At 42.5% G+C, this 18,963-nt stretch overlaps 1 protein-coding gene across 2 annotated transcripts; it reads left to right on the top strand.

The window, feature by feature from the left end:
- On the top strand, window positions 1-7,775 carry unc50 (unc-50 homolog (C. elegans)). Of its 2 annotated transcripts, XR_009792121.1 has the most exons (7): window positions 1-152; window positions 854-1,124; window positions 1,214-1,334; window positions 1,408-1,547; window positions 2,563-2,670; window positions 3,426-3,598; window positions 7,257-7,395. XR_009792121.1 is itself a non-coding variant. In XM_061799867.1 (6 exons), the coding sequence occupies exons 1-6, from the start codon at window positions 18-20 to the stop codon at window positions 7,391-7,393; spliced, it is 912 nt and encodes a 303-aa protein (XP_061655851.1). In that variant the 5' UTR covers window positions 1-17; the 3' UTR covers window positions 7,394-7,775. The 2 variants fall into 2 exon arrangements, 1 of the variants encoding a protein (XP_061655851.1); XM_061799867.1 differs by lacking the exon at window positions 3,426-3,598 and having other exon boundaries at window positions 7,257-7,775.
- Window positions 7,776-18,963: the final 11,188 nt, after the last annotated feature.

Here is an 18,963-nt window from a genome sequence, read left to right as displayed (position 1 = left end):
TTGGCGTTGTTTTGATCATGCACAGCTCAGTCACCAACTGCATTACCCATAGTGCCTCTCGTTTTTACCGGAAGCTTCTACGTGTTCAGTTTCCCGACACATTTTTCATAAACAGCTACAAGAACAAGCACGAAAAGGACTACAACAAAAAGGTAAATCCACACAGATAATAATACATCTAATTTTAACTGCGTTTAAGTAGCATCCGTTGGCATCACTCCAAGTCGGTCTCGAGTAACAATGACAGGCCTTCTTGATAGTTGTTGTAGTTAGCATACTAGCATGATATTAAATTTGGTAAATATTGCGTATGGTGACGCTGCTATTGCAAATTAGCATTTATTCATAGCTTCTCTGTCTGTCTGTCTGTCTGTGTCTGTGTCTGTGTGTGTGTGTGTCTGTGGAGGATTTGGTGAACACATTTATTGAATTGAAGAGACAGTGGGGAATCTATGTTTACATGTTACAGAAAGTGGAAAGTGTTCCGGACTGGTTTCTTGTTTATTTTTGAAATGTGTGTAAAATTTCAAAGATTAATCGATTTTCATGAGACCAGTATTATCTGACCGACATTTTACAGATTATTCTAGTAATGTAAGTATCGTTTCCCTGTGACAAATATTAAGAAAGTTATGTATCTTTAAAACAGGTGAAAACGTACCAATTTCTAGTCAACATCTTAATGCCAAGACGGTCGGGGTGTTTTTTTTGTTGTTGTGGAATCTGACTTTCAAACTTTCTTACGTTTTAAATCTTCATCTTACAATTTCAAAAGGCTGGTATAATTGGAAAGCTTTTTGTTGTTAATAACTATATAGACTATATATTAATAACTGTTACTGTTATTTTCAAGTCCATGTTGCCAACCACCAGCCAACACAGCAACGGTGCCCTTAGTTCGAGGGATGCTGCTCGTCACACCGCGGGGGCCAAGCGCTACAAGTACCTGCGAAGGCTGCTCCATTTCAGGCAAATGGACTTTGAATTTGCCCTGTGGCAGATGCTTTATTTGTTCACATCACCGCAGAGAGTCTACCGCAACTTCCACTACAGGAAACAGACCAAGGACCAGTGGGCCCGGGATGACCCAGCATTCCTGGTCTTGCTCAGCATCTGGTTATGTGGCAAGTCAGGCGTCACCTGATAACATGATGGCATGACAACGTGAAGCTGGACTGATTAATCTTTGGCTTGCTTGTATGTGTACATATAGTTTCAACAATGGGCTTTGGATTGGTGCTGGACATGGGAGTTCTTGAGACATTGAAGCTCCTGCTGTGGGTGGTCTTTATTGATTGCATAGGAGTGGGTCTCCTCATATCAACCCTCATGTGGTGAGTCTTGCTGATGCAATAAGTGCAGTGAAAAACAATGTTGACCAGTGAAACTAATTGATTGTCTTCTCAGGGCGATAAGCAACAAATACTTGCTGAAACACCCAAGCCGTGAGTTTGATGTCGAGTGGGGTTACACGTTTGACGTTCACCTCAACGCTTTCTACCCGCTCCTTGTCATTCTGCACTTCCTGCAGCTCTTTTTCATCAACCGTAAGTGAATCAAATAAATCAAGGGTCAAAAGCTAACATTTTGTCATCGCAAACTATTTATCGCTCATTTTCACCCTGAACTGGAAGGAAAATGTGTTTTTTTTCGCCCAATTTTATGTGAAATAAAATATAAATAATGATTTATGTTTTAAAAATAGTGGTTTTGGTCAAGTGCCTGAAAATGGAAAAAAGCAACTCAATACAGTAAATAAATAAAAGGGTGTGAGTGTGAGCACCTGCATTCGTTCTGGATAAACTATGTGAGCAAAAGTAAATTGGGTACAAACAATTTGAACTCATACTAATAAGTACACAATTATTACACACCCTTTTATTTCTTCACTCTCTTCTCATTTTAAAGAACTACATAATCTGTTTAGACTGAATTTGCTTTCTTGGACTTCAAACACCCATTCACAAAAGCTTCACTAGTCTGAACTAATTATTTGACGGGCTGCGTTGTGTCACGTGGGAGGAGTTACAATGCTGGGCTGGTTAAATTACAAGAGTCAAAATGAAAGGTATTAATAAGTCTGGGTCCATATACAGAAAGGAAACTCGGATGTCTGACCTAAATGTTGTTTTGTGTTGCTGAAGTTTTACAAGTCTATAGAAAACGTTTGAATATAGAGAATTTTGACATCACTTAAAATTTGAATATCTGAGTACTAAATCTTTTAGGGAAACAAAATTTTTTTTTTTTTTTTTTTTGTGCTGTGTCCAAATCTTCTGATGTGTTGTATACAATACCGGTATTTGTAGGACAGGGACAGCAATAATTATTTTTAACACAAGAGGGTGGGAGACGTGTGTGTTGGGTGTTAAAAGTTCGGACATCGGTACCAGCGTTCCACTTTTCCCCTTCACACGGGTGCCCCCTGAAGCCTTCATCACATCCATTCCGTTTCGATGGCTTCCACACAAAACAACAACATGGGAAAAACTTGGAAAACTCTGCCTTTGACCGGCATTGTGAAAGGGACTCATTCTTTATTTGTGGTCTTGTTTGTTTCAGATTTGATAGTGATTAACTCTGACTGGTTCCTTGGATATTTTGTGGGGAACACCTTGTGGCTGATAGCCATTGGTTATTATCTGTACATCACCTTTTTGGGGTACAATGGTAAGGCCTCTTCTCATTTTAAATACTCATCAATGTTGCAGTTACCGTATTTTCACGACCATAAGGCGCACTTAAAAGTCTTAAATTTTCTCCAAAATGGACGGGGCGCCTTATAATGCAACGTGCCTTATGTGTGCACCGAGTTCCAACATCTATACATTTTGTTGTGTGATGAGCGCTCCGCTTGGCACCTACGAAGAAACATGCTTACGAAGCACAGTTTAAACTGCAAGCTATCAGTTACGCGGAGGAACATGCGAATCGAGCAGCCGCGAGAGAATTCAAGATCAACGAATCCATGGTTCGCAAGTGGAGGAAGCAGGAAAACGACCTTCGCCAAGTCAAGAAGACGAAGCTGAGTTTCTGTGGAAAAAAAAAAAAGAAAAACAAAACGCGGAAACAAGGCAAGGTGGCCCGAGTTGGAAGACCAACTCGAGCAATGGATTAATGAGCAAAGAACAGCCGGGAGAAGCGTCTCAAGTCACCATTCGACTGAGTGCAATAACTCTGCCATGTGCAGCAGGTGTGGAAGCTTGCCATCATTCCGGGAGGCTTGACTAAGGAACTCCAACCGCTGGACATCCGTGTAAACAGGGAGTTCAAAGTGAAGTTGCGAGCGGCGTGGAAGCCATGAACGACAGATGGCGAACACAGTTTTACTAAGACTAGGAGGCAGCGCCGGGCGAGTTACGCCACAATTTGTGAATGGATTGTGGATGCTTGGTCTAACGTGTCTGCTTGCACTGTTGTTCGAGCTTTTGTAAAAGCCGGCATCATTTCTGAGGAGCCGCACGGCAACGGGACGGACTCCGACAATGACGAGAGGGAACCTGGTGTGTTTGATTGAGAACTTGCCCAGCTGTTCATTTCGGATACAGAAGATGAGGACTTTAATGGATTTGTGGATGAGGATTGATCAAAAAATAAAGTGAGTACATTGTTAAATACTTCAATAAAGTACAACCGAACTCAGTTTTGCTCCCGCTGCCTTTTTAAAAACATTGTTTTAGCGTGCATGCATGCTACCGTATGTTTTAAGCTAGCGTATGTTTTACCATGCCTGCGCCTTATGTATGTGTTAAATACAGAAATAGACCCCGTAACTGAGACTGCGCCTTTTAATACGGTGCGCCCTATGGTCGTGAAAATACGGTAATTGATTTAAAAAATATATTGCACCTTGCTAATGTTTTTTTTTGTGAAATAGGGGTAATATGTTTGACTTGATACAAATAAACACAACGAGGAACACCCTATTTTTTCTAGTAATGTATTAGAAATAAAAAAAGAAGTGCACATTTGCGTTCCTTTATTTTTAAAAATCAAGTTTATAGTTTTGATGGAAGGAAGGAAGCTTGCTTCCCACCTCTATTTCAAGAAGAGCTTAGAATTAAACCTTAAATTAAAATGCAAATGCATAAAAAAGTAGTAACCACAGACCACTATTATTGAGAAACCTGAGGATGTCTATTTATGATGGCAGCCTTGTGATTATTCAATCCAGGCCCCAGTATTTCCATCCATACATCCATCCATTTTTCACACCGCTTATCCTCACTAGGGTCAAAGGTATGCAGAAACCTATCCCAACTATCTTTCGGCGAGAGGCGGTGTGCACCCTGAACTGGACGCCTATAAACAAACAACCATTCACACTCACATTCACACTTACAGACAATTAGGAGTTTTCAATTAATGTAGCATGCATGTTTTGGGATGTAGGAGGAAACCGGAGTACCTGGAGAAAACCCACGCAGGCATGGGGAGAACATGCAAACTCCAAACAGGCGAGGCCGGATTTGAACCCGGGTCCTCAGAACAGTGAGGCAGATGTGCTAACCAGTCGCCCACCGTGCCGCCGCCCAGTTTTTCAAAAGATTTAATTTGGATCAGAGTGGTCTGGATAGGATTAGATCTCAATATGGAGTATTTCAAACTAGGATATCACTGGCGTCAGGCCAAAACCTCCTATGCCAACATTTGGTAAATTTCGTATTTTTTCTTAAATCTATACTATTGTTCAGTGTGTGATACGCATGTGTGTGATATTTTTACAAATTAATGACCAATCTCAAGTCTTGGAAATGGCTTGCTCTGTTTGAGGATGCAACGGTAACACGTGCCATTTTTGGGGGGTTTCCTGAAAAGTGACCGTTTTGGACGTACAATAATTTCCGCCAATACCAATGATATGTGATACTGATTCTAGTAAGATTGGGGTATAAATTTGGTAATCCAATCCTATCCGCAATCTGATCAAATGCTGTTCTTGGGTATTCCAAAATTCCAAGGTGGAGATTAGACGCTCTAACCAGTCGGCCACCGTGCCGCGCCGCCGAAATATTTCGGCCAAAAGTGCATTTTCGGTTTTGGATTGAAAGACTTATTTCACCAAAAATGCATGAAACGTGTCATGCATAACAATGCACATGTTGATCACTGACATCCAGCACTGGAGTGTGTACACCTCAGAGTAAATAATCCTTTACTATTAACAAGCAATGCTATAAATACTTTAAAATAAATCTATAAGATAACCTTTATTAGTCCCAAAATGGGGAAATTTGCGTTATTTTAGCAGCAATAGTGGAGAGAAGACATTTGGCTGCAAATGCATCTGCCAGGTTGATGCAATAAATAGTTTAAAATAACCAATAATGATGCTATAATTTATTAACAATTAAGATTATACAGTAATGATTATGTTGTGAAATTGAATAGTGTGCAGATTTTAAAATTCTATTACATAATGTACTGCAACAACTGTCCCGTGGTAATGTTCTTGACATACAGCGACTGAAATAAGTATTTAATACATCATCATTTTCATCACTAAATATATTTCCAAAGACTGGTTAGAGCGTCAGCCTCACAGTTCTGAGGACCCGGGTTCAATCCCTGGTCCCGCCTGTGTGGAGTTTGCATGTTCTCCCCATGCCTGCGTGGGTTTTCTCTGGGCACTCCGGTTTCCTCCCACATCCCAAAAACATGCATTAATTGGAGACTGTGAGTGCGAATGGTTGTTTGTTTCTATGTGCCCTGCGATTGGCTGGCAACCAGTTCAGGGTGTACCCCGCCTCCTGCCCGATGACAGCTGGGATAGGCTCCAGCACGCCCGCGACCCTAGTGAGGAGAAGCGGCTCAGAAAATGGATGGATGGATGTTGGAGGCAACCCTATTAATCCATCCATACATACAAAGTAGAACAAATAAGATAATACATTAATTTGTGTGAAAAATGTGAAATGACACAGGGAAAAATTATTGAAGAATGGGAAGTGCAAAAAGGCAATGGAAGCCAAGACAACACCTACAATCTGTCAATAATCAAACAGCAATCCAGCCCCTTGTCAGTGCAAATGAATATCAGCTGTTTCAGTCCTAATTGATGGCTTACAAAAAGGTCTCATTGCCAAGGTGTGAGTCAAGACACATCTCATGATGGGTAAGAGGAAAGAGCTGTCTCAAGACCATCACAAAGTAGTTGTTGCAAAACATAATGGTGTTGATTGCAGGTGCATATCTAACCTTCTGAATGTTCCAGTGAGCATGGTTGTTCCCAGCATCTGGTGAAATTTTCATGTCAATAGCACTTTTTAAAAGTATGGAAATTCAAGCGGGTTCCCTCTTGTTGTACATGAGAGAATCACTGCCTAAGTACTGTTCAGTTGTATTTAACCTGAAAGGTTAATACATTTCAATTTCATTTTTTAAGTACAGTTTTGTATTTTCCTATATTTATATTTACTGACCAATCTCAAACTACATAATGTTATGGAGGTTTACAATAATATTAAATACACTTAAGAATAAAACTGGTCTCGTTTTTCATGAGCACTTAGGCCTTCTATGTTACTGTATTTTAACATTGGTCATTATGGTGGTACTTGGAGAGATAAGTAATTATCAAGTGGTACTTGGTGTAAAAGGTTTGAGAACCACTGGGCAATGTACATAATTATTTTGTTCAATAATTGCATAAGCCTATGTAAGCGTAACATCTTCACCTGACATCACCACACACTTGAATCCAAGCTACTTTGAATCTGTTTTACAGCAATTTCAAGTGTATTTTTATTTTTTTGGGTCTAAAAGACGTGACTAAGAACATAATCTTGTGCTGAAGGCAACTTGAAGAAGAGCAGTATAAAAATTAAACGGGTAAAGGGTAAAAATACAAGTGGGATGAATCCTGGTAGTTGGCCTTCTCAAAAACCTGAAATATGGATTCTATAATCCTGATCTCGTGGTATCCAGAGTCTATTTGAAAGTTTGAATACCAGGACAAAACTTACAAGATTAATTTGATCCGGGTTAGGAAAAAAAGAGATCTTTCATCATTCATTCATTCTGATCCAGATTATTATTATGAATTTATTTTTTAAATACTGGGAAATACAGATCATTCTCTTCAGTCCCAATGTATCTAAGTTGTGAGAGACCTCACTCCATGCACTTCTGTTGTAGGCATAGGAACATTGGATTTTTAAATTCCATATAATCTACAAATCTATTACATCCTAAACAGATGAAGTGTCTGTCAATGCCGTGTGTAAAATGTCCTCCCGTGTAATGTGTTCAAACAGCTCTGCCGTTCCTGAAGAACACAGTGAGGCTGCTCTACCCCTTTGTTCCGCTGGCGCTCCTCTACATCCTTTCCATCTCTCTGGGCTGGAACTTTACTCAAGGTCTCTGCTGGTTTTATAAGTACAGAGTCCAGTAGGAGCGGTGTGATGGAGGCTGGACGTTGGTTTGGTTGGCTCCATTTGCGCACTGCGTCAAAGTGATAATATATCACTTAGGACTAAGTCTGACTCTGGAATGACTCCATTTGTTTTTTGTTTGAGTCAGAGCACCTCTGTCTGCATGTGGCGACATTGCAGAAACAAGTGAAGACTTGAGCTACAGCTTTTAGTTCTTTTTGTATGATTTGTAAATATATTTCTGGGAGGTTGTAATATATATACACACAAAGGAAACAATAAAACTTGTTTTTGTTTTTCTTGAAGTGAGAAAAAACAACTTGAAATAAAAACAAGGAACAGCCTTTCCTTTTTTCTTAAGGCATACATTCCAGAGCTCTTACAATAAAATGTTTTACTGAATTTCAAGATCCAAGTTTTACTTTCTAGTGGGAATCATCTTCCTCTCATTCCTTGTTATTTTCACAACAGATAACTTGCTAAATCACATCCATCAGTAAATAGTACTTCTCACACATACTTTTACAGCCATTGGAATGATTGTTTCTTTTTAACATGTCATAACACATATTTACAAGCTACCCTTGAGCGCACCAGTAGCAAGCATGTAAGCTGAAAAATTGTAGAGCAAACAAACCTTGTACAGTTCCTCCGCCCCCCCCCCCCCCCAACAAGCAATGTAAGATAAGTCAAACCGTTAAAGATAGCTAGTATATAACAAATTAAGAGGTCACGTAACCATGGATACCGTTGAGTGAGTCAGTCATTATTGTTAGTCACAAGTGAAACAAGATGACGATTCCAAAAGTATTGGAACAGCAAGGTCAATTCTTTTGTTTTTGTTGTATACTGAAGTCATTTGGCTTTCAGAACAAAATAATATGAGACAAAAGTTCAGAATTCCATCTTTTATTTCATGGTATTTACATCTAGATGCCGTAAACAACTCAGGACAGAGCGCCTTTCTGTTTGAAGCCACCTGCTTTTCAAGGGAGCAAATGTACTGGAATGTGACTGATGGGTGTTTCTAGTTGCTCAGATGTTGCCTTTTAGATTGATTGCTTATCTACATCTAATGGACAGTATTTGTGTTGGCAAGATTAACCTCTACCAAAGTGATGGAAAGGCCAAAGTATGGAGAAATAAAGGATCCAAAACTCATCTGTGAAGCATGGTTGAGGTAATGTCATGGCTTGGGCTTGCATGGCTGCTTCTGGAATGGGCTCACTACTCTATTGATGATGTAACTCATGATAGTAGCAGCAGAATGAATTCTGAAGTTTACAATTTACAGAAAAATACAACCCCAATTCCAATGAAGTTGGGACGTTGTGTTAAACATAAATGAAAACAGAATACAATGATTTGCAAATCATGTTCAACCTATACACTACAAAGACAAGATATTTAATGTTCCAACTGATAAACTTTATTGTTTTAGCAAATAATCTTTAACTTAGAATTTTATGGCTGCAACAAGTTCCAAAAAAGCTGGGACAGATCGCAAAAAAGACTGAGAAAGTTGAGGAATGCTCGTCAAACTCCTGTTTGGAACATCCCACAGGTGAACAGGCTAATTGGGAACAGGTGGGTGCCGTGTTTGGGTATAAAAGGAGCTTCCCTGAAATGGTTAGTCATTCACAAGCAAAGAGGTTCACCTCTTTGTGAACAAGTGCGTGAGAGAATAGGCAAACAGTTTAAGGACAAAGTTCCTCAACATACAATTGCAAGGAATTTAGGGATTTCATCAATCAATGTGCAAATGGAGCAGATGCTACTCTGGCATGAGTGGCCAGTGTTGGTCAACAACAGATATGCAAATAGTGCAGCGTGGCGAGACTACTACAGTGAGTGCACGAGTAATGTATAATTGGCCCCACAGAAATGTGACAACAAACTCAAGTCAAAAAATTGGCAGCATGTTGTAATGGAATTGTAGGTTAGGTGTTTAAGAAGTTGATTGCAAGAGGGAAGAAGCTGTTGGAATGTCTGCTAGTTCTAGTTTGCATTGATCGGTAGCGCCTACCTGGGGGAAGGAGCTGGAAGAGCTGGTGACCGGGATGTGGAGGGTCCGAGAGGATTTTGCACGCTCTTGTCATAGTTCTGGCAGCGTGCAAGTCCTCAAGGGTGGGTAGGGGGTTACCGACAATCCTTTCAGCACTTTTGATTGTCCGTTGCAGTCGGAGTTTGTCCTTTTTTGTAGCAGCACCAAACCAGACTGTGATGGAAGAACACAGGACTGATTCGATGACCGCTGTGTAGAACTGCCTCAGCAGCTCCTGTGGCAGGCTGTGCTTTCTCAGAAGCCGCAGGAAGTACATCCTCTGCTGGGCCTTTTTGAGGACGGAGTTGATGTTGGTCGCCCACTTCAGGTCCTGAGAGATTGTATTTCCCAGGAACTTGAAGGTCTCGACGGTTGACACAAGGCAGCTGGACAACGTGAAGAGCAGCTGTGGCGAATGATTCCTCCTGAAGTCCACGATCATCTCTACAGTCTTGAGCGTGTTCAGCTCCAGGTTGTGTCGGCCGCACCACAGCTCCAGCCGCTCCACTTCCTGTCAATATGCAGACTCGTCATGGTCCATGATGTGGCCAATGACAGTGGTGTCATCTGCAAACTTCAGGAGTTTGACAGCCGGGTGCGTTGAGGTGCAGTCGTTCGTGTAGAGAGAGAGAAGAGCAACGGAGAGAGGACACAACCTTGGGGCGCCCCAGTGCTGATGCTGCGTGTGGATGTGAAAGTGTCCTTTTCAAATCTGCAGTAAAAGGTATTCAAGTCGTTGGCTAGTGAGCTATTGTTCTCAGCTTGGGAGGATCGTCGCTTGTAATTGGTCAGCGATTGGAATGCATGCCAGACTGATTTAGAGTCGTTAGCGCTAAACTGTTTTTCCAACTTTGCTCCATAGTTCCTCTTTGCAATGTTAATTTCTTTAGTCAGCAGGTTTCTAGCGCGATTATACACGGCCCTGTCCCCGCTCTGATATGCGTCCTCCTTAGCTTGGCGAAGCTGCTTAAGTTTGGCAGTGAACCACGGCTTGTTGTTGTTGAATGTGGGAAATGACTTTGTTGGTACACACACATCTTCACAGAAACTGATATAGGATGTGACAGTGTCCGTATATTCATCCAGGCTGCCAGCTGAATTTTCAAAGACACTCCAGTCTGTGCAGTCTAAACAGCTTTGAAGTCCTATCTTTACTTCATTGGTCCACATTTTCACTGTTTTCACTGTAGGCTTCGCACATTTAAGTTCTTGCCTGTATGTCGGTATTAAGTGAATTAAGCAGTGATCAGACAAGCCCAGGGCTGCACGAGGTATAGCACAGTATTTAGCATAGTATAGCAGTGGTCTAAAATGTTATTTTCCCTGGTGGGACAGTCGATGTGCTGCTTGTATTTAGGGAGTTCGTGGTTGAGTTTAGCTTTGTTAAAGTCCCCAAGAATAATGAGGGGTGAGTCCGGGTGTTTTTTTCCATTCCGTTGACTTGTTCGTCGAGCGTTAGCAGTGCGGCGTTCATGTTAGCTTGATGCGGAATATAGGCGCCAAATGAAAGCCAAATGATTGATGTGAACTCACGCGGCGAGTAGAATGGCTTACAGTTCAAAAACAGCGACTCCAAATGCGGGCGGCAGTGTGTGCTGAGCTCCGTGACGTCCGTACACCGTTTTCCGTTGATATAGAAGCATATCCCGCCGCCTTTTGTTTTCCCCGATAACTCCGTGATGCGGTCTGCTCGGTGAAGATGAAAACCCAGAAGCATGACGGCGCCATCGGGTACAGCCTCACAAAGCCAAGTCTCCGTAAAGCACATGGCAGCGGAACGTCCGAAGTCTTTACTGGTCTTTATCAGAAGATGAAGCTTGTCCATTTTGTTGGCTTGGGAGCGTAGATTCGCAAGATGGATGGACGGAAACACCAATCTGTATCCTCTCTTGCGGAGTTTCACCTGGATGCCGGCTCGCTTCCCTCTGTGGCGTCGCCTCCGCCTCCATGCGCCGAAGACCGCGGACGCCGCTCCTGTGAGTAACTCGGGGGGGGGAAACTGAGCGGATTTGCGAAAGTTGGTGAAAGAAAGTCCGGAGTAGCCCCCTTGATGGTTAGCAAGTCTCCCCTTGTTTAAGTGAGTCGTGTAATGTCTCCAAAGATGAATGAAAAACACAAAAATAAAAACAATACTAGAGAGCGCGTAACCGAGGCGACCACACTGGTAGGCGCCATCTTGTCCTATATCACCACATGGGCCCAGGAACACTTCAGAAAACCAATGTCAGTAAATACAGTTCGGCGCTACATCCGTAAGTGCAACTTGAAACTCTTCTATCAAAGCAAAAGCCATTTATCAACAACACCCAGAAACGCAGCCGGGTTCTCTGGGCCCAAGCTCATCTAAGATGGACTGATGCAAAGTGGAAACATGTTCTGTGGTCCTACGAGTCCACATTTCAAATTGTTTTTTGAAATTGTGGACGTCGTGTCCTCCGGGCCAAAGAGGAAAAGAACCATCCAGACTGTTATGGATGCAAAGTTCAAAAGCCAGCATCTGGTATGGGGCTGTGTTAGTGCCAATGACTTACACATCTGTGAAGGCACCATTAAGGCTGAAAGGTACATACAGGTTTTGGAGAAACATGTGCTGCCATCCAAGCAACGTCTTTTTCATGGACGCCCATGCTTATTTCAGCAAGTCGATGCCAGACCACGTTCTGCATGTGTTACTAGATTGGCCTGCCTGCAGTCCAGACCTGTCACCCATTGAAAATGTGTGGCGCATTATGACACGTAAAATACGACAACGGAGACCCCGGACTGTTGAACAGCTGAAGCTGTACATCAAGCAAGAATGGGAAAGAATTCCACCTCTAAAGCTTCTACAATTATTGTCCTCAGTTCCCGAACGTTTATTGAATGTTGTTAAAAGAAAAGGTGATGTAACACAGTGGTAAACATGACCCTGTCCCAGCTTTTTTGGAACGTGTTGCAGCCATAAAATTCTAACTTAATGGTTATTTGCTAAAAACAATCAAGTTTATCAGTTTGAACATTAAATATCTTGTCTTTGTAGTGTATTCAATTAAATATAGGTCGAACATGATTTGCAAATCATTGTATTCTGTTTTTATTTGTTTAACACAACATCCCAACTTCATTGGACTTAGGGTTATACATCCAAATTCATCGAGAGAAGCTTCATCATGCAACAAGACAATGACCCAAAACACACCGCCAACACAACAAAGGACTTCATCAGGGGGAAAAAGTGGAAGGTCGTAGACTGGCCAAGTCGATCACCGGACCATAACCCAATAGAGCATGCATTTTATCTCCTGAAGAGGAGACTTGAAGGGAGAAACCCCCAGAAACAAACAAGAACTGAAAGAGGCTGCACTAAAGGCCTGGAAAAGCATTTCAAATGAAGAATGCAACAGTCTGGCGAAGTATTGCAAGTAAAGGTTTTGCCACCAAATATTAAATGTTATTCAAGTTAATTTAGTAATCTGTTCCAATACTTTTGCTCACTTGAAAAGTGGGTGGCTTCAAACAAAAGGTGCTCTGTCCTGAGTTGTTTAACACCTAGATAAATAAATACCATGAAATAAATAAATACCATGAAATAAAAGCTGTCATTTTGAACTTTTGTCTTATATTCATCTTTTGATCTGAAACCCAAATGTCTTCAGTATACAACAAAAACAAAGGAATTGACCTTGTCGTTCCAATACTTTTGGTGGGGACTAATATATATGACATTTGTAAAAAATTAAAACAATCATGTTTGTTAGTGAAAAAAAAAACAAAAAAACATTCAAGCAATGCATTTTTTTTTGTGTTTTTCAATTGTAGGGTGAAGGCTGTAGCTGGCTACTAGTGTGGACTGAATGGGTGGCAACAATGGGGAAATGAAATGCCAGTATTTTGAGGGTATTGAAAAAACAAAAAGAACTATGAACTAGTTCATTTTGTGATTGGTGAACTAAGTTCAAAATTTTGAATTATGAACAAGGAACTGAACTAGTTCATTTTTGGAACGGTGAACTGAGCTTTGAACTAGTTTGCGTAGAAAAAGAACTTTCCCAACACTGGGTATTGTTGCACCTGGGAGGAGTCGGTCCAAGGGACCGGCCGAAACATGGATAAAGTCACAATCTGGAGTAATTAGCAAAATCTGGAGTAATTAGCAAAATCGTGTTCTACCATCACAAATGTGTATGTACTGTAGATCTTACCATGAAGCATGGTGCCACTAGAGAACAAAAGTTCCTGGTTGCGGGGCACACACGGATGGAGTGTGACTCCATGCATAGCCTCCTTGAGGGGTGTACCATCAAAGGTATTCACACACATCTGTGAGACTGCACATTTGCAAGTAACCATCACCATACAAGGTCACTCGCGATTAACTAACGATTGCATTTGATTAATCAATTAATCTGTTGATCAATTTTTTTTATTAATTGATGAATCAGATTTTTTTCATCTTTTTATTCAAGAACAGGACGTTGTTCCAAATTGACCATGCAGAAAATGCACAAACAGATTATGATTCAGTGACTGGTTTGCTCCATAACATCTGTAAGAAAAAAAGGCAAACATCTTGATAATTGTTTTCCAAAAATATTTTTGCAAATGTCTTGTTTCAATGAAACACAATGATTCTGCTTAATTATTATAATGAATAAAATTAATTGAGCCCTATGGGGGCCACAAGCCAGTGCAAACTGTAGGCCAGTCCCAAGCCCAGATAAATGCAGAGGGTTGCATCAGGAAGGGCTTTCGGTTTAAAACTTTGCCCAAAAAAATATGAGCGTTCATCCAAAGAATTCCATACCGCATTCATAAATGCAAAGTCGCCTTTCTGTGAAATTCACTGTTTTGAATTTAAAATGGGCTATTTACGTGAATCGTATAGATCAGATGAGTTTTTCCTGGAGTGGGGGGTAAACAACGTCCGCCACCGGCGGCATTAACCTACAGGGCGCTGGTGGAGATTCAGCTTCTGTGGGTCGAAGACGAAGGAGAGGTGGGAAGCGGGTTCTTAGGCAGAAAGACAAGAGGAAAGCTCAGAGCATAGACCTGAATGTGGGGTATTTGAATGTTGGTACTATGACAGGAAAATCCAGGGTGAGTTGACATGATCCATCCATCCATTTTCTGAGCCGCTTCTCCTCACTTGGGTCGTGGGCATGGCATGGCATGGAGCCTATCCCAGCTGTCATCGGGCAGGAGGCGGGGTACACCCTGAACTGGTTGCCAGCCAATCGCAGGGCACATAGAAACAAACAACCATTCGCACTCACAGTCATGCCTACGGGCAATTTAGAGTCTCGAATTAATGCATGTTTTTGGGATGTGGGGAGAAAACCCACACAGGCACGGGGAGAACATGCAAACTCCACACAGGCGGGGCTGGGGATTGAACCCGGGTCCTCAGAACTGTGAGGCTGACGCTCTAACGTTCTACGCTCTAACCAGTCGGCCACCGTGCCGCCATAGTTGACATGATGATTCGGGAAAGGTTGCTATATTGTGTGTCCAGGAGAGCAGGTGGAAAGGCAGTAAGGCTAGAAGCTTAGGCGCAGTGTTCAAGTTATTTTACCATGGTGTAGATGGGAAGAGAAATTGAGTCGGGGATATTTTAAAGGAACAGTTAGCTAAGAAAGTCTTTGAGGTGAAAAGAGTCTCAGATCGAGTGATGAGGCTGAAACTTGAAATAGAGGGTGTTATGTATAATAAAATTAGTGCCTATGCCCCACAGGTAGGATGTGACCTAGAGGTGAAAGAGAAATTCTGGTGGAGCTAGACGAAGTACTTCAGAGCATCCCAGACAGGGAGAGAGTCATGAATGGTGAAGATTGTTATGGACATGTTGGGGAAGGAAACAGGGGTGATGAAGAAGTAATGGGTACGTTTGGCATCCAATAAAGGAACTTGGAGGGACAGATGGTGGTAGACTTTACAAAAAGGATGGAAATGGCTGCAGTGGACACTTTCTTCCAGTAGAGGCAGGAACATATGGTGACCTACAAGAGTGTAGGTAGAAGCATGCAGCTGGATTACATCTTGTGCCGACAATGTAATCTGAAGGAGGTTACTGACTGTAAGGTAGTGGTAGGGGAGAATGTGGCTAGACAGCATAGGATGATGGTGTGTAAAATGACTGTTGGTGGGGAGGAAGATTAAGAAGACAAAGGCAGAGCGGAGAACCATATGGTGAAAGCTGAAAAAGGAAGAGTGTTGTGCGGCTTTTCGAGAAGAGGTTCTCGGTGGACAGGAGGAGCTTCCAGAAGACTGGACTACTACAACCAGGGTGATCAGAGAGACGGGCAGGAAAGTACTTGGTGTATCTTTTGGTAGGAAAGGGGAGAAGGAGACTTGGTGGTGGAACCTCAAATTACAGGAAATCATACAAGAGGTTAGCAAAGAAAAAGTGGCACACTGAGAGGACCGAAGAGAGGAGACAAGAATACATGGAGATGCGACATAGGGTGAAGGTAGAGGTGGCAAAGGCCAAACAAGAGGCATAAAATGACATGTATGCCAGGTTGGACACTAAAGAAGGAGAAAATGATCTATACAGGTTGGCCAGAGAGAGGGATAGAGATGGGAAGGACGTGCAGCAGGTTAGGGTGATTAGGATAGAGATGGAAATGTGTTGACTGGTGCCAGTAGTGTGCTGGCACCAGTCAAGGAAGGGGAAAGTTAGAAAGGCACAAAAGAGGATGAAAGGCAAAGGCCTGATGACATTCCTGTGGAGGAATGGAAGCATCTAGGAGAGGTGGCTATAGAGTTTTTGACCAGGTTGTTCAACAGAATTCTAGCAGGTTAGTAGATACCTGAGGAATGGAGGAAAAGTGTGCTGGTGCCCATTTTTAAGAACAAGCGTGATGTGCAGAGCTGTGTGAACTATGGAGGAATAAAGTTGATGAGTGACGCAATTAAATTATGGGAAGGAGTAGTAGAGGCTAGAATCAGGACGGAAGTGAGTATTTGCGAGCAACAGTATGGTTTCATGCCTAGAAAGAGTACCACAGATGCATTATTTGCCTTGAGGGTGTTGATGGAGCTGTACAGAGAAGGTCAGAAGGAGCTCCATTGTGTCTTTGTAGATCTAGGGAAAGCCTATGACAGAGGACCCAGAGAGGAGCTGTGGTACTGCATGGGGAAGTCTGGAGTGGCAGAGAAGTATGTTAGAATAATACAGGACATATACGAGGGCAGCAGAACAGCGGTGAGGTGTGCTTTAGGTGTGCCAGAGGAGTTTAAGGTGGAGGTGGACTGCATCAGGATCAGCCCAAAGCACCTTCCTGTTTGCAGTGGTGATGGATAGGCTGACAGATGAGGTTAGACTGGAATCCCCGTGGACCACAATGTTTGTAGATGACATTGTGATCTGCAGTGGGAGCAGGTGGAGGAACAGTTAGAAAGGTGGAGGCATGCACACGAAAGGGCAGGAATGAAGATTAGTTGAAGTAAAACAGAATATATGTGCATGAATGAGAGGGGTGGCGGGGGAAAAGTGAGGCTACAGGGAGAAGAGATAGCAAGGGTGGAGGACTTCAAATACTTGGGGTCAACAGTCCAGAGCAATGGTGAGTGTGGTAAGAAAGTGAATAAATGGGTCCAAGCAGGTTGGAACGGATGGAGGAAGGTGTCAGGTGTGTTATGTGACAGAAGAGTCTCTGCTAGGATGAAGGGCAAAGTTTATAAAACAGTGGTGAGGCCAGCCATGATGTACGGATTAGAGACAGTGGCACTGAAGAGACAACAGGAAGCGGAGCTGGAGGTGGTGGAAATTAAGATGTTGAGGTTCTCTCTCAGAGTCACCAGGTTCAATAGGATTAAAAATGAGCTCTTCAGAGAGACAGCCAAGGTTAGATGTTTTGAAGACAAAGTAAGGGAAAGCAGACTTTGATAGGTTGGACATGTCCAGAGGAGAGATAGTGAGTTTATTGGTAGAAGGGTGATGAGGATGGAGCTGCTAGGCAAGAGAGCTAGAGGAAGACCAAAGAGAAGATGTAGTGAGGGAAGACATGGGGCTGTTTGTGTTAGAGAGGAGGATGCAGGAGCTAAGCTTACATGGAAAAGGATGATGCGCTGTGGCGACCCCTAACGGGACAAACCGAAAGGAAAAGATTATTGTTAATGCAATTATTGATATTTACTGTTGAGAGGCTGACATTTTCTAAAGGATTAATCCATTTTCAAAAATATTTATCAATTAATTTGATAATTGATACGATTAGGCGGCACGGTAGACGACTGGTTAGCACATCTGCCTCACAGTTCTGAAGACCGCGGTTCAAATCCCGGCCCCGCCTGTGTGGAGTTTGCATGTTATCACCGTGCTTGCGTGGATTTTCTCCGCGTACTAGGTGAATTGAAGACCCTAAATTGTCCGTAGGTATGAATGTGAGTCCGAATGCTTGTTTGTTTATATGTGCCCTGCGATTGGCTGGCAACCAGTTCAGGGTGTACCCCGCCTCCTACCCGCAGTTAGCTGGGATAGGCTCCAGCATTCCTGCAACCCTAGTGAGGATAAGCGATGTAGATAAAGGATGGATGGATACAATTAGTTATCGAGGTGGCACGGTGGGAGGCTGGTTAGCACATCTGCCTCACAGTTCTTAGGACCAGGGTTCAAATCCGGCCTTGCCGGTGTGGAGTTTGCATGTTCTCCCCGTCCCTGCGTGGGTTCTCTCCAGGTACTCCAGTTTCCTCCCACATCCCCAAAACATGCATGGTAGGTTAATTGAAGACTTTAAATTGAATGTGAGTGTGAATGGTTGTTTGTCTGTGTGCCCTGCGATTGGCTGGCAACCAGTTCCAGGGTGTATACCCTCTCTCGCCCAGAGTCACCTGGGATAGGCTCCGGCACGGCCGCGGCCCTGGTGAGGAGAAGCGGTATGGAAAAATGGATGGATGGATTAGTTATCAATTAGTCGTTGGACCTCTAAAGGTCACCCAGCTATATCACAATGACTTCATGAAGTTATCTGGGGCCCATGCCAGCAACATTCAACCAGATAGAAAAGATGGACCCTCCAGTACTTGGCAGACTACATACTCCAGTATGTGGGATATTGGTTAAGGGTAGACAAGGAAAACAACCTGGTTAAGATTGACATTAATAATAAAACTTGATAAAAGAGCAGGTGCTTGAGCACTACCTAGTGGCTCTGTGTGCACATGCCTGGTGGGTGGTATATTTGTCAGAAAAAGCATCTGGTGTAAAAACTAAAACTATGCTGAACAAATCATGCGATCGATTCACTCTGGCGACCCCTATAATGGGATAAGCCCAAAGCCTCAACAACTCTGTAAATTTGGGGAATGACTTAATGTTTGATACTAATACTAACATATAATGGGCAAAAATGTTGATCAGGTTTCCTAAGTCCAAGCTGATGTCCATGAATGTCTTGTTTTTCTTAAAATACACATTTGCCTTTCATGGAGGACTCAGGAAATCAAAGTCCTGACATTTGGGAGGATGAAATCAAGAGATTTTGGGCTTTCTAAAATAATTAAAAAAAAAAAAAAAAGCTTTTCAATTCCTTTCCATTTTGTGTCCAATAAGCTTGCTGGCAAGAA

This window comes from Phyllopteryx taeniolatus, chromosome 1, assembly GCF_024500385.1.
Source record: "Phyllopteryx taeniolatus isolate TA_2022b chromosome 1, UOR_Ptae_1.2, whole genome shotgun sequence".
Taxonomy (NCBI): Eukaryota; Metazoa; Chordata; class Actinopteri; order Syngnathiformes; family Syngnathidae; genus Phyllopteryx; species Phyllopteryx taeniolatus.
The sequence above is the reverse complement of the archived record's forward strand: the minus strand, read 5'-3'. Positions and strand labels throughout refer to the sequence as shown.